Consider the following 16,552-nt stretch of genomic DNA (forward strand, 5'->3'; position numbering starts at 1 on the left):
GGGTGAGCAACATAAAACCTGTGATTATATTTCTGCACTCATCGCCGAAGAAGAGCGGTTGGAACTTTTATTTCATAGCAACAGAGTCCATGTTTGGATTTGCAACTTTTATGCAGATATGCCGTTACACCAGAATGTGGTATGCGAGTATGTGTGACATTAATTAGTGGAAAGGTGCCATTTTATCGATCGTTAAGTCCTGGCCCCAAGCGGTGTTCTTGCCGACACTCATGCTCAGGCTGCATGGATTCAGCCTCACTTACTTGGACCAGAACATGATAAGAATATCTACATTACTGTATAAGTTTGTTCATTTTATACATGCAACACACTATAGATTTGTGTTGTTTATTTATTTAGGATTGGATTGTTAAACTATTGGGAAACTATTGGGACGTGGACAAAGATTACATTGACTGCTGTGTGTTTTGTTCCCATCTATGTCCAAAATTGATTATTTAAACAATAAATAATATTTTGATGTTCCCTTAATATGCTACATTGTTAAACCCAGTTTCAAAATCATTTTTGGATTACAGTACTGCCAAAAGCAAATTGCTAGCTAAGACATCTGCTAGCCAAGACATCTGCTAGCCAAAAGCTTTTTTTTTTCTTTTTTTTTTTATAAAGAGAAGCTACTAGTGACTAGAGCACAAATGAGTGCATAGATTCTTAGCAGTATGCTTTGCTCAGGTTTCTGTCAATATACCGCACATTAGCGGGCCTTCACCGTAAAGACAGAAAGTAATTAATCGGCAGTAAAATTGGGTGTTTATTGCTTATCCCAACAGGCTTTTGTCTTTTGGAGGAGTCTAGCAATCTTCCTTACAAAGGTTTCTCATATATTTTCCAAATAATTTAGGTCATTTTCTTTACTTAAGCCAAGGCATAATGGATGCTACCATAATGCATCAATGATTTCTTTATTTTTCTTTTTTTTAACATCTTTCAAAATAGAAGTCAATTTGTCCGATTGCCTTCGCGTGTCTACTGGGAAGCTGAGGAGTGTAGTACCTTTCAGCATGAACAAGTCATGTGGCATTAACCCAAATCAGCCAGAACAGAAGAAAATGAGCCAGAGCCCAAATCCTGAAGAGGGATCATTCATATAACTTCAACTACAGGGTATTAGATCGTTCTTTCTGTGTTGTCACAAATCTTGCATTAATTCACATTGAGAGACAGGTAAACTGTAAACAAGCCTTTGAGTGACATATGAGTCACATTGGTGGGCGGCCCGCCAGGCCAATAAAGCACTGGGGGAAACCCTGCACTCTAAAGAAGGTTGGGTCAAAAGTAACCCAGTTATGGATCAAAAATGGACCGATCAACTTTGACCCAACTTTCTGGGTTGTTTTATACAAAATGACCCAATTTTTTGACCCAAGTAAAGGATCTGACCAATATTTATGAGTTGTTTTACCCTTGATCCATAATTGGGTTACTTTTGACCAGACTGTTTTTGGTCAAAAAACAGTCAAAAATAACCCAACTATGGGTAAAAAAAAAATGGACCGATCCTCTACTTGGGTCAATTTGACCCAACTTTGAGTCAAGAAATTGTTTTTTTAGTGTAAAACAACTCATAAATATTGGTCAGATCCTTTTCACAAAATTGGGTCATTTTGTATAGAACAACCCAGAAAGTTGAGTCAAATTGACCCAAGTAGAGGATCAGTCCCATTTTTAACCCATAGTTGGGTTATTTTTGACCGAACTGTTTTTAGAGTGTGGAGTATATAGGCATTTACTTCTACTGTGTTTACACAGTCCCTGTCTGTCCCTATTGAAAACCCCAAAAGGGCAAATTTTGAACAAAACTAAAACTTCCACCATTAATGATGATTTCTAAAAGTCCGAAATTAACTTTATTATTAACTGAATTTCCGAATGCTTTGCTTGATTTTTTGCCAGACACTCATCTGAACCTCGAAGTCTCTCTCGAAGGGACTCAAAGGTCTTAAATGAGACTGTCGAAAAAAATGAAAGACATAGAAACCGCATCCCTTGGCTTGCTGATATGGGATGAGCCACATACTGCTTTCTCATCTGGGGAAATAGTTTGACCCAGAAATACAGTAAGACTGAACGTCTCAGTCTTGCGAGTACAACAGTAAGTAAGAGACGAGATCAAAAGAATTGGTGCCTGAGAAATCCGATTCATGAACGAGAGGAAAGTTTGAATTTGAAAGATACACTAGCAGAGTTAGGATCTTTTTTTTTTTGGACATGAGGGAGGACAAAAACACAAACAGTATGCACGAGTGATAAGAAATTGCAATGTAAAGAGGAACTTTAAAAATAAGACTAATCAAGTAGGGGAAACATATCTTTAAATAGCTCAAAATAATCTTGAATTCAAACTACCTACAGTAATTGCCAAAGTTGAGTCGAACCCCTCGAGTGGTGTTTTTCTTTTGCATCTCCCACAACACTTCTTTTATTATTTCCATGCTTCGGCGTCATCTTAATGCACAATAAACACAGCAAATTGGCTGTTCTTTGGATATGCTCGGCTTTTATTTGGAACTAATAAAGGGGAGGTACGAAGACAACTTCAGAGATGCATGTCACTGAATAATGCTCCTGAGTGCAATTTACGGCTCATTTCCCTGAAAGAAAAATAGTGCAAGGATGTACTGGCCCATAGCAGAAACGCAATATATAGAATATCTCGGATTAATTGGCAACAGGCTACAAGGAGGGAAACGGAACGGCATCTCAAAAAAGGTAAAACTAAACTGCTGTACTGTACGGAAAACACTCAACTAAAATAGAACGTCAGTGCTCCCGTTGCTTTTCAGTCTGCGTGTGTGATTGTGGTGCAAATGTCCGCCTGTTCAACCACCCCCTCCTCCCAGTGACGAAATACCACTTCCTGAACCCACTCAACTGGCCACCGTCCCATCTTCCTGTTGCCTGAAGACTGCGTTTATTTCGACCAATTGATGATGACGACGAAAGGGGTTTGCTGTGTGCGTGTGCGGCACAAGGGTTTGAAAGTTGAAGAGTCAAAACGGATCTGAGGGGTTCATTTTAGTTTGGGGCACATTTTTAACTCATTCAAACCCCAAAATGTATAAATATGTTTTTTAATACTTTGTCCTGCACTCCCAAAAAAGTATTTATACGTTTTTTATGTTTTGTTTTTATGCTAGAGCATACAGAAGGCTTTGATGCAGCCTCTGAACTGAAGAGAACGGTTGAAGAAATGGTAGTTATTACAAAAACGGCCAGCAGGTGGCAGCAGAGTATAAGAGATCAACCAGGGCCTTGTTGAAACAAGCTCTTTTCCCCACTGTTTTAAACAGATTTGTGAATAATGATGAAACTTAGCTATATCCTAATGCTAATTGCTGAAAAACGGAAAGAAGTAGATTTTTTTTTCCTGATGAAAGAAGAGACTCTAACTCTTTGACCGCCATTAACGTTATAAAACGTTTAGCATAAACCTAGGGAAGGGCGCCGAGGACGTTAAAAGACGTTCACTATGTTTTTTTTGTTTTTTTTGGGAAACGGGTGCAGGAAAGCCTTGGGCAGCTGTGCTGAAAGTATCAGGCAGATCTGGTTAGTAAAAGACTCGTTTTGGCCCCTAGAGGGCAGCGATGACTCTCTTTGCACAAGGTTGGATGGGCCGCCCACCGTGGGCGTCAGTAGAAGACGTGAGGCGGAGCTAGAGTGTTGAGGAGACAATGGCTGATGAAACCACAATGGCTGACCAAGCAACCGGTTGCAAGCAACTCACGCTTGAGCATTTTCTTCAAAGACGGAAAGCATCAATCAATACTAAAAAGCGCATTGATGTCGACGATGATGATGACTCCGAGCTTGACGCCAAAGTTGGAAGCCTTGACGCGACTGTTATGATCACGTAGTAAGCCTCACCGGCTAAGCGCGGCTAGCGCGGCTACCGCTGCTAAGGCCGGAAAACGCGCACAATAACCGACCGGGTACTTCTACACAATCGGACATTCGATCGGGCGATGGAGAGTTGGCATCGACCGATGCAGATTGATGATGATGGTGAGGGTGAATCCCGAGGTTGACGCCACAGTTGGACGCGGCCTTTATTCTCACGTCATAAAGCATCACCGGCTAGCGCTGCTAACGCCGGAGCTGCACAAGCGGCGGACATTCGGTCGGACAATGAAGAGTACCCCGAGTCCAATGCATATTCATCGGAGGAGCGGGTACAGTCTGATCACGGAGAAGACACTGTTTCTGGACTACGATGCCACCATGAATGGAGTGGATAAAATGGATCAAAACATCTCTTACAACCCGGTGTAGCAACTGAAGGACACGAGGAAGCGAGACGTAACGAAACCGTAGCATGATCCTGATATTAGACTTGATGGCAACACACACTGCAGTATATACTTGCTATTCCCCGGAAAAAACGGCCTGCAAGAAAGTGGAGCACGCGAAAAGGCAATCTGTTGTGCAAATGCTGTTGCGTCTCCTTGCACGCAGGAGAGTGTTACAAAAAGAAAAACTGTCGTTGAAACATCCACATATTTGTAAATAGCACCACAGTTGCACACATTTGTAAATAGTTTGCCAAATTGTTGTCAAATTGTTACACTGTTGAATGTAAATAAACGTATTTTGCTATCAAAAAACACTTTTTCATTCTTGGTGGTAGTGTTTTATAGAAGTAAAGCACTATTTAGGTGTTTGTGGCATCATTCATGGACAAAAAGAAGTGTAAAATTCACTAGAATGCATGAAATAATATCGTTTCACTAAAAGCTTGATTTCTCCGTATTTTGGTCCAAAACAGGCGAAATTGGGTGAAACTAACCATTTTCTATTGTTGATTACTAAAGAACGGAATAAGGTAGAAACAAACTTTTTTTTCTGATGAAAGATGAAAGTCCAATCTTTCATTTGGTAGTACGTGTGTTTCCATAGTCTGAACAGAACATTTTCTGTGGACCTTGAAAGATCAGTCAAAATGCTTAAATCGGCTGGCACTGACGGCATCCCTTTTCTGAAAACGTCTGGCAGTCAAAGAGCTAATATTTATTTTGGTAGGTTCCATGTTTTTATAGCAATATAACACAATATTCTGTTGACCTTGCAAAATCAGTCAAAATCTAGAAAAACAGCCTGGAGCAAAGGGGGTTGCTTCAGTGAAAATGGCTGAGAGTGAATGAGTTAAGTACAGTAACTGTTGAATTACTTTTAACACCCGTGTTAGGTTGGTTTCTCAGAAACAGCAATAATATCCCCGCCCCCGGGTCAATTTCAAGAAAATATTTGAAATTAACCATTTTTAATAAGTTTGTTAATGAAATACTATTTGTAGTGCTTTAACTTTGAAATGCGCCTGTTTGACCCGGACTATGTTAACTGATCCAAGAACATTCAGATATACATTAGTAACCATTTTAATTAAAAATATGCCAAAGTAAACAATTTCAATTGATGAGAAGTTTCATAGCAACAAAAAAAATGTTTTACCCAGAATGTTTATATTCCAAAATCAACCTATTAAACATGGTTATAGCTTATTCTTAACCACTTTCGTTGCACATACATCAAACTTAATCATTTCTTAGTCTGTTGATCTAAAGTTTAATAGCAAAAAAAAACTATATGCTCAATGTTTCAAAAAGATCATAACTGTTTTTGTTGGAAACATGTTGTCATGAACCGTTTTGGTTTTCTGTTTTTTTATTATTATTATTATTATTATGTGTTAGCGCCAATTTTGATAGCAAAAAGCAAACATTTGTTCTTTAACTCGAAAGTGGGTCATTTTGACCCACAAGATAAAAGGAGGATTAAACTACATGAAAATACTGTGATGAAATGCTACAACCCTGGATTTACATTGCATGTCCAAGTTGGCAAATTTTAAGTCAATATCAATAGATTTTTTTCTTTTTTTTGGGGGGGTAGTCTATTTACGTGTATAATTTCCAGTGATATAGGTTTGTTAAGGCTGTATTTTAAACTGACGAAACACATGTAACGACCCACAAGCACATATGCCCCCAAAAAAAGTAACTCCACAAGAGTTAAAACCGAGCAGCCATAACATGTAAGCAAACATTGCAAGACCGCTCAAAGATTTGAGTCACTTCACTTGCTTGTTTTGATCTTGCATTCCCCATAATGAAAATCATGTCTATACCAATAACACCATCTCAGGATTAGCAAGATTTGTCAAAAATGACTCACTATCTTGATGTTGTTTTAACACCAGCTCAATATTTTCACAATGTTATCACAGTCTTATTACCGAGTGTGACCAAAAGTAAACATGTCTTCCTTCTTAGTCATTTAAGATGATAACTGTTTTGTGTGTAAAAAAATAAAATAAAATAAAAAGTCATCAAGCTCACTCACTTTCTGTCAACACATTGTCAGTGAGATGACCAGGCAATCACAACTTACATTTGATTTGCCAATACTGGGAGATTTCTTCACTGACTGAACAGATGTAGTGTATTCATACAAACAAGTTTGTGGGGTTTCGAGAGTGTGGGTTGGTAAACTTCAATGTGTGAGCAAGGATGTTATATTTTCATGTGTATATTTGGGTGCTTGAGTGAGTAATAGCTCACCTACAGTATATATCTAGTCTCTTGAGTGTGAGTAATTTACAAAGTGAACAGCGGCAGAGACTACAGTAAGTATGATGAATTCTATCTATGGTAAGTTGCTTGCCTATTCTAAAAATATCTCACCAGTGATGGGACATTGTTATTTCATAGGAATATTGTACAATATAAAAAGGTAAAAAAAAATTAATAATTTTTTTTTTAAATAGTAGAAATTAACTTATTCAATGCTATTGACGGCTATTGATGTCAAAAATTAATTTGAACTATTTCTATTAGTTTAAAACAAATTATACTTTTGTTAACAAGAGTATGAAAACCTAGAATTTTTTTTATTGTACATTTAGAACAGATATAAAATTTGTGATTAATCGTGAGTTAACTAGTGAAGTCATGCGATTAATTACAATTTAAAAAATGTAATCGCCTGACGGGATAAAAAAAAAAGATTATTTAAAAATTAGGAGCGTGAGGCGATTGAAATTTTTAATTGTAATTAATTGCATGACTTCACGAGTTAACTCATGATTAATCACACACTTTATATCTGTTCTAAATGTACAATAAAAAAAAATCTAGGTTTTCATACTCTTGTTAACAAAAGTGGAAAAACTTGTTAAACTAATAGAAATACTTCAAATGGATATTTGACGTCTATAACCGTCAATGGCAGTGAATTAGTTATTTTTTTTATTATTATTATTTTAGATGAAATATTATTTAAGTTAATTAGTGATTTAGATTTTAACAAAATAATATTTTAATAAATGTCACAGTCAAAATTTTAAGTAGATGAGTTTTAAAGTTTTTAAAAATGTCCATAATATTGCCAAAAATATCTGAGACTTGAATGTTAATGGCAGAAAAGAAAATGTTTTAAAAAGTAACTAGAAAATGTCCAAAAACAAACAAAGAAATCATGAAAATTACCATAACATTTTCACAAAATTGCCTAAAAAGTAAAAAAAAAGAAAAAAATCGTTTTTCAAAAAGCGGGAAAAAAATGTTTAAAAAGTAACCATAAAATATCCAAAAACAAAAAAAGAAATCCTGCAAATGACCACAAAATGTCCACAATTTTGCCCAAAATGTCCAATTTAAGGGGGAAAAAAACCATAACAAAAAAGGCAGAATTACCGAAAATAACGATAAATGCCCACAAAATTGCTGGGAAAAATATTAAGGAAAAGGCAGGAAAGAAAACATTAAAAAGTAAACATAAAATGTCCACACAAAAAAAAAAGAAATCCTGAAAATGACCACAAAATGTCCACAAATTTGCCAAAAATGTCACAACGAAAGGGGAAAAAAACATAGCAAAAAAGGCAAAATTACCGAAAATAACCATAAAATGTCCACAAAATTGCCACCAAAAAAAAGTCAGAAAAATGATTAAGGAAAAGGCAGGAAAGAAAATGTTCAAAAAGTAAACCTAAAATGTCTAAAAACAAAAAAAAAGAAATCCTGAAAGGGGTAGGGAGAAAGCAAAAAAGGCAGAGAGGCAGAAAATGAATGTAAAATGTCCATAAAATTGCAGAGAAATTAAGAATTTAACAGAAAGGCAAAAAAAAAAAAAAAAGTCTAAAAATGTATGTGAATAGTCCCAAACCCCAAAACGGAAGACGCAAGGTAGAAGAAAATTAATCTCAAAGCATTGGATGCTTCATATTATTTGGCCTAAAATGTATAATTAATAACATACAATTAAGGATAATTTGACCAACGAAGGGACATTCCATGTTAGGAATGGAGGTCAGCACGGATGAAATAGAACGAGTCACCCTTCGAATTCATTAATTAATTAATTAATTAACATTTTTACACTAATGGATAGATTTTATAAATGAATAAAAAGTCATGTGTGGAGTTAGCGTTTTCGTTTTTGGTTACATGCAGCCATGTCATAAAGCGTTGAAATCACATTGACTCTTTTAAGTCGATGTCACATAGAATTGAACCTTACATCTCAGGGAGAAATAAATGACTTTTCTCTGAAATGTTGGGAGCGTCAGGATACAAAGGGCAGGAGGAAAACTGTGCTTGTCTGCTCTGGATCCTACAAGAGGAAACTTGTTGACTGGCAATTCTAATGAGGACACGCATATAGAAAACAAAAGGTTGGATAGAGACTTGGATTTAGGATTTGTTTTGAGATTTTGTTGATTACTTCATTGGTAAACTATCTGGCAGTATCAGGCAATATGTCCATTAATCCTTGTCAAGAATTGGTGGGAAAGTAGGGCATGACACCAGACATCTTTTGGGATTCGACCCATTCAATCCCAGGTACGTATTTGTATTTTTTAACGTTCTTTCACATGGTGGGACAAAGGAGTGTCTGAAAATGGCTAGAACTGAATGAGTTTTGCCATAGTTGGCTCTAGAGATGGGCATAAAAGATTTTTGATGGCTAAAAATTCCATTGATTGTATGGCATTGATTGTCATTGTGAATTAGAGACAGACTGATATGTTTTTTTCAGGGCCGGTACCGATACCGATTATTAGTAGTCAAGACCGCAGATAACCGATATTTGGAGCCAATATTCATTTTCACTAAAAGGGAAAATATTGGCATCACAATTTGAAAAAATACAAACTCCAGCTCTTAATTTGGGAGAATTTTAAACCATATGTTTATCAAACAACCTTTAGGGTTCGTAAAAAATTGGGAGTTTAAAAAACAAAAACAAATCTTAGTCAATAGACATCTTTGTTTTAAAATCTAACAAAAAGTTGCGGGATCTCCCAGGGGCAGTAGCGTGTTTTCAAAAGTTGAATTAAAAACTTAAACAATAGGTTCTGAGAAAATTTCTAAATATCTGAAATATTACATTTTTAATTATCTTGGTTTTAATTTCAAACAAAATCAAAAGGTGCAGAGAGTTCCCAGGGTCAGCAGCATCTCTGAAAATTTGAATAATAATAACAATAATAAAATAAAATAAAAATTGTAATTAGTTAAAAAAAGAAAAATTATGGATCTATTATCGGCCATATGATTGTTCAAAATGGTCGATGCCGATATTCATCAAAATGCTGAACATCGGCCCGGCCGATAATCGGTCTATCCCTATTGTGAATCAATTGAGGAAAAACGGAGAGCACTCTTTCCAGTGAACAGATTAATCACACATTATTTTCCCCAGCCATGAGTCAATGAAATTTTGCCGAAAGTCTATCCCTAAACTGCCCACTTTTTAATTAACATGACCACCACCTTTTTTAGTCTCTAATAGTATTGATGTTTCAAAAGTTCAAGGCATTTTATTGCCATACCAACCTACATATTATAACATCTGTGTCAGATTCTGCACCGTTCCCCGTCCTCACCATTAGTGAAAGAGAATTGCGCCGTACATGCAGTCGCACCCACAGCCAGTAGCCTCCTTCCCTGACTGATACTGACAGCTTCCAGCCCCTATTCAGCGGCTAGCTGCTCCTTTGGTGGTATTTATAGCCGCTATTGATCGAGACAGATTTGGCTGAGGAGGAAAAGCGGCACTTGAGATTTAGCCGCTGACGACAGAATCGGATTTGTGAGTCTGCAAGTCTGAGATGCGCGCGTTGCATGTCACAGTCACCTGCAGCGAGAGCCGGAGCGAGGCGAGGCGGGCCAGGGGCCATCTCTACCTCGCCTGCTATTTCCGCTCCATTAAGAAGTTCCGTGCGAGTGCGAAAATCATCGCATATTAAAGAGCTGATGTGCTGCCCTCTTAAAACTGCTGAGCTGGGGTTTGCGGAGTGCTCAAACCTGGAAAGTGCCACGCTGGAATGCACAGAATTATGGGGTGACTTTATTGTATTCAATCAAATTAGGCTGGATTTACAAACTCATTTCTTTATTTTACTTATTTTTCTTCATTAAAATAATAAAAAAACGAAATATATAAATATTAGGGGTGTCAGGCAATTAAAATGTTTTAATCGTAATTAATCGCATGACTTCAACTCACGATTAATGACAAATTTATATCTGTTCTAAATGTACAATCAAATTTTGATGTTTAATAGAAATATGGCTGCATCTTTTAGTCATTGATACAGTAATTTCATGATAAGTCATAACATTGAGTTAAAATTAAAAAGATGTAATGTGACAAAAGAATGTGATATTGATTAGTGTTGGTCATTTTTCTGCCACTAGATGGCATAATTGCATTTATAAGACGGTGACAGCTCAGTGCGTTTTTCTTTTCATATTAAGAGCTATCTCATCTTTAACATAAAAATAACTTGAAACACTGAAATACCTTTTTTAATTTAGCTTCTAACTAATTTCTTTATTTTGCTTACATTCTTAATTATAATAAAATATAAATAATAAACAAATATATATAAATTAGGGGTGTCAGGCAATTACATTTTTTATCGTAATTAATCACATGACTTCAATAGTTAACTCACGATTAATCACAAATTTTATATCTGTTCTAAATGTACAATAAAATGTACATAAAATATATTTTTTAGAAGTTTTCATACTCTTGTTGAAAAATGAAAAACAGAAATATGGCTGCATCTTTTAGTCATTGATACAGTAATTTCATGATAATTCACAAAATTGAGTTAGTTGGAAGTGTGATATTGATTTGTGTTGAGGGCATTTTTCTGCCACTAGATGGCATGATTTCATTTGTAAGATGTTGGTGACAGCTCAGTGCATTTTTCTTTTCATATTAAGAGCTATCCAATAAGTAACTTGTGAAATTCTGCACATTTTTTAAATTGTAAAATACAACTTGACCCTAGTCTCCACAAATATATGCATTATTATTAAATTTATTACTGCTAAATTTTGACATGTCTGCTACATTGTGACTGGAATTCCCTAATGGAACTTTAAATTAACTCAAATAACGCACACATTTTGACACCCCTAATATAAATAATAAATATCACATATAATAAACTAAAATAGTTATCCCCAATTTTACATTCTTCCCCCTTCTTCAGTTGTGATGCTATCCTTAACAAAATATTGTCATCAAATCAAACTGTCCGATTTCCACCCCTACTGCGGAGCACAATTTCCTCCTTCCAATGGGGGATCCGCTTTCACATTTCCGTCTCAAGTGCCTTCTATAGAAAGTCTGAGCAGCTTATCCAACAGGCAAGTTCGACAACCGAGCAAACCCCATGTGGCAACCAATCAATAAGTTCACCATGTAAGAGGAAACGACCGGGCGCGGACCACCTTTTAATCAAAGACAACAGCGGGAGCGCAGAGCAAGAGCAAGAGCCTATCGAAACATAGAAAAGCTCGCGTACAAGTGCCACAGAAATAGCAGGAATAACAATGAGCGCGCTAAGCAACAAAAACGGAACAGGAAACAGCCCCGGTCGGCCGTCACTCTGCCATCAATCAGTTCTTGCTGACTTATACGAGTCCACCGTGTGAAAACGCACCCGCTGAGACTTTCTCTAGACAGACTAATGGAAAAAACTTGAAGACTCGTACGCGCAATTAATCGCAAACGGTGGGGACGATTATGCAACTGCCGAGGTGGTTGACAGCAAAACCTGATTGATAGCTGCACTTCCCGTACGCAGATTAACTGTGATTATGTGTATGTCAATGACGCGGCTAAGCTACGTATGAGGCTCGACACAACACAACAAGAATTCAATTTCATCAAAAAGCCGTGCGGCTCCTGTGGGCTATTAAAGTGCACCGCTCGTTTATTGGCAAACGACACATCAAGCATTTGTAACGACTTTGCAGCCGGAGGGTCGCGGTTTCCGTCCCGCTGTGGACAAAGGTCATGTTGTTGCAGAGACGCTTGTCTGCTTCCTGGCTACTTTTGACCTCTCAGCTCAAAAGCTGCAAAACTGTTCCCCTTGAACCCTGACGTCGACGCTCACAAAGAAAGTAGCGATATTCTTAGAATGGATTCATCGGATTCATTTTCATTTTACATTAAAATGTATTGCCAAAGTACGACGGCGTATTAGGGCCACGTATTATTTTTTTTAGAGGGCGGGGGCAATATTCCGAGAAGAAAAACTAGCAAATTTGGCACTTTATAAAGTGGCAAATTTACTAGTTTTTTTTCTCGCAAATTTGCCACTTTACAAAGTGGCAAATTTGCTAGTTTATATATTGGCAGCTTTGCGAGAAAAAACCTCAGGAACTTACGAGAAATACACGTAGCTATATTCTAATCATGTGAGAATTTGTTGGTGGTTAATGGGACACTTTATAAAATCAAAAGGCAGGATGGAGACGTATTCATTCTTAAATTTAAACTTTACTACTCATTCGTCGCAGCTAGAGCGACAACACTTCCTGATCAGCTGACTAACACTATCCAATCAGATGCTAGCACACCATAAGGTAAATGCAAGTGATTGACGGAGAGCAGCAGATTCGACACTTGTACAAAAAAAATACCAAAATGTATGAATGCGTCAATAATAATTCTGGAAACATAAATGTACAAGTAAATATACATTTTACCAAATTAACTTAAATGATCGTCCGGCACAAACAGTCGAGTAGTACGCTACGTGTATTTCTCGTAAGTTTTTCTGGGGTTTTTTTCTCGCAAACCTGACACTTTATAAACTCGCAAATTTGAGAGAAAAAAAACTCGAAAATTAGCGAATTTGAGGGAAATTTTGCGCGTTTTTTTCTCAGAATATATGTGGCCCTAATACGCCGTCGCACAAAAGCATTTTTTCCCCTGATGACTTGATTGGTGTTTATTTTGTACTTTGTATTCGTATAGTGATTAAAAAAAAGGGGGGGGGTGATGTTGTACTATATATTTCCCAAAGTAAAAACTGATATTTGTCTTATTTCTACGACAGAATCAGTGAACAATTACTGTTGATATGCTGTTCATATGCTGAAATCAGAGGATTTGGACAAATTTAAATAAATAAAAATGGATCCAAACGATTACCCGATTATTAAAATAGTTTATTAGCGCTTTTCCTGCCAAGAACGTTAATTAACGTTAACAGAAATCCCTACGAGTACCGCCAATAACGTTACTTGACGTCAACTACGTTTTGGGTTTTTCTCCAATGAGCAGCGCAACGTTTTGTGCAGCTCTGGTTTCATGAATGAGTTGGAAAAAAAATATTAAACACCCGCTAACTATGGCCAGCAGATGGCAGCATTGTATCTCAAATTACATGAAAACATAGCGGATCTTAGGAAATACGTTTTCAAGGAAGTCGTGAATGATCAAAGCGTTTGTTACATTAAATCAAATTCAGAGCGTCACAAAACAAAAAATATTAGTGTCAAAGTCGCTGTTGTGCAGAAAATTTATCTTTTCACAAAAAGCTTGTGTTCGCCTTATTTTTCCAATTATAGCTATTTTCAAATGGCAATTACTAAAGAGCGGAATAAGGTAGAACTATAAAAAAAAAATTCTAATGAGAGAATGGAATGCAATCTTTCATATGATATCCACCCTGTTAACAAAATGCCCGAAATCGGCTGGCACAGTAGGGCTTGTTTTTTTGGATAACGTTTGGCAGTAAAGGAGTTTATTGATTAATTTTGACAGCTCTCAAAGAAAGCATGACAAAATAAGTGACAATAATGACAAAAACAGCACGTCTCTTTCACTAATGTAATATGCTCCGCATCCCCAGTTGCCACCACGATAGGATTCCTGAATCAAGTTTTCTTATAGACTCTCCGAGTCTGGGTCTGAATTATTTGCGCTACAGCCGAGCAGTATAATCAATACTGATTCCAAAGCTTCAAGATGGAGCAACTGTAGAGCAAAACCTCATCTGGGCTTGAGGCCTATTAAAAAAAAATCTCTAACTACGTAATGAGGTGTGAATCTTAAAAAGAGCGGAAGAGGAAAAGTACATGGGTCTGTGTGGCGAGGTATCTATGATCTCTGGCTTCTTTGGCTGATGTAACACGGAGTGTGTGATTCACTCGCTTTAAATCACAGGCACGGTGTTTGAAATGAAGAGGAAAGGCCTCAAGGTGGTTCACGTGGGTAGATGTTAGTGGAAGTAATGACATTAAAGCTTGTTTTACTTCCACGGGGCAACTACTTGATGACGAGGTGAGAACATTAATATTATAATATAATGACAAAACTTGCTTAAAAGTTAGTGCTGTGGTCTTTTATACAACATTTGAATAAGGATTTCATTGGAATAAGGAGTATTAAGGACCTCAATCAAGGCGGCGAATTATATCAATTCATGTAGGTGACTGATTTTTAACTGATGATGATGGGACTAAGAAGCATCAAAAACATGCTTTTGACAAATTCGAAAAACATCAAATGCTGAATTGAATGCATACATTTATCCACTAAAATGAATCCAAAAAATAGTGTAGCTTTTTGTTCGTAGCAAAATTGGGGAAATCTGCAAGGTGATGTTATGCGGTGATTTATTTTTTATATACTGGCACATCTTAGCTTTATTTGAAGTGAATTTAACTCATTTGCTCCCAAAAACGTATTTATACGTTTTTTTGTTTTTATGCTAGCGCATACAGAAGGCTTTGATGCAGCTTCTGACCTGAAGAGGTCACTTAAAGCAATGGTAGTTATTACAAAAAACAGCCAGCAGGTGGCAGCAGAGTATAAGAGATCAACCATGTTGCAACAAGCTCTTTTCCCCAGTGTTTTCATCAGGTTTGTGAATAATGATGAAACTTAGCGATATCCTAATTGCTGCAAAACGGAAACAGATACAAATGTACCCTTTTTTTTCCTGGTGATAGAATAGACTCTAATCTTTCTTTTGGTAGGGTTAATTTTTTTATACAAATATAACACAATATTATGTTGGCCTTGCAAAATCTGTCAAAATCCAGTAAAACAGCCAGGAGCGAAGGGGGTTGCTTCAGTGAAAAATGGCTGGGAGTGAATGAGTTGAATGGTAGCAGGTGTGGTCTGACTCCCATTTAACTCATTCACTGCCATTGACGACTATAGACGTCAAAAACTATTTCTATTAGTTTAACAATTTTTTCATTGAATGAAATTTTTTATGAAAACCTAGGAAAAAAATGGTATTGTACATTTATAGTCAACCATTGAAGTCGTGCGATTAATTAATTAATATTATTTTTTATATTTTTATTTAAATTAGGGGCGTCAGGCGATTAACATTTTTAATTGTAATTAATCACATGACTTCACTAGTTTACTCACGATGAAATACAAATTTTATATCTGTTCTGAATGTACAATAAAAAAATTCTAGGTTTTCATACTTTTGCTGGCGAAAGTGGAAAAAAATATTAAACTAATAGAAATAGTTCAAATGATTATTTTGGCAGTGAATGAGTTAACATGTGTTTGAATGTGATTCGGTCATTCTGAACAGCCAGATCTGGCACTGACAATTTTTTGGAAGAGCACTCATGCACGTTACCTGGCCAGTGCCTGGACTTTAGCCGTGTGTCTCTCTTCCAGCTCAGCCAGTCTTTTCTTCAGCAGTTCAATCTCCTGCCTCAGACCCGCTGAATGCTCCATTTCCCCATCCAGCAGACTACGAAGAGACCTGCCAAATTACACACATGTCATATGCATGTCCCCAGATTATAGGACAGTCCACTAGTGTCCCCCCAAAAGAGAAACATCTACATATCCATCAGAGTAGAATACCAAAACAATATATAACTGATTTGCCGTGTTTGCTGTCTTTTGTGGCAGCTGTTAAATTGGTGTAAATCGCAGCCTTGTTGGTAACAAGACAAAACGAATCAGTTAGTGGCAAAGTCAGCACGAAAACGCCTCGCACCCTCGATACAAAAGAGCACCGCATTAAAGCGAAAGGTTATCCGATAGCTTTCACGATGCATGCGCACGTGAGCGTAGATGTGCGCGTTTGGCTTTGCAAGCGGCAGATAAGGAGGCCGTATATCCCGACGTACCCATTTTGTTCCTCCAGCTCATCCTTCCTGTTCATCATGGCCACGATGGCCTGCCGCAGCTCCGCTACGAAACAGAACACAAAGTGAGAGTGAGAAGCAATTTTAAAGTA

At 37.0% G+C, this 16,552-nt stretch overlaps 1 protein-coding gene across 2 annotated transcripts in view; it reads right to left on the reverse strand.

Annotated features, from left to right (window-relative positions):
• snx29 (sorting nexin 29) overlaps positions 1-16,552 on the reverse strand; it is a 117,932-nt gene that overhangs the window by 82,904 nt on the left and 18,476 nt on the right. For both annotated transcript variants that reach the window (XM_086064830.1, XM_086064829.1), the window contains exons 12-13: positions 16,443-16,506; positions 15,941-16,069 (exon numbers count right to left, since the gene is read on the reverse strand). In XM_086064830.1, coding sequence (XP_085920956.1) covers positions 15,941-16,069; positions 16,443-16,506 — 193 coding nt within the window. The remainder of the gene's footprint in view (positions 1-15,940; positions 16,070-16,442; positions 16,507-16,552) is intronic.

Source organism: Leptonotus elevatus, chromosome 20 (assembly GCF_054856555.1).
Source record: "Leptonotus elevatus isolate MCC_2025b chromosome 20, RoL_Lele_1.0, whole genome shotgun sequence".
Classification (NCBI taxonomy): Eukaryota; Metazoa; Chordata; class Actinopteri; order Syngnathiformes; family Syngnathidae; genus Leptonotus; species Leptonotus elevatus.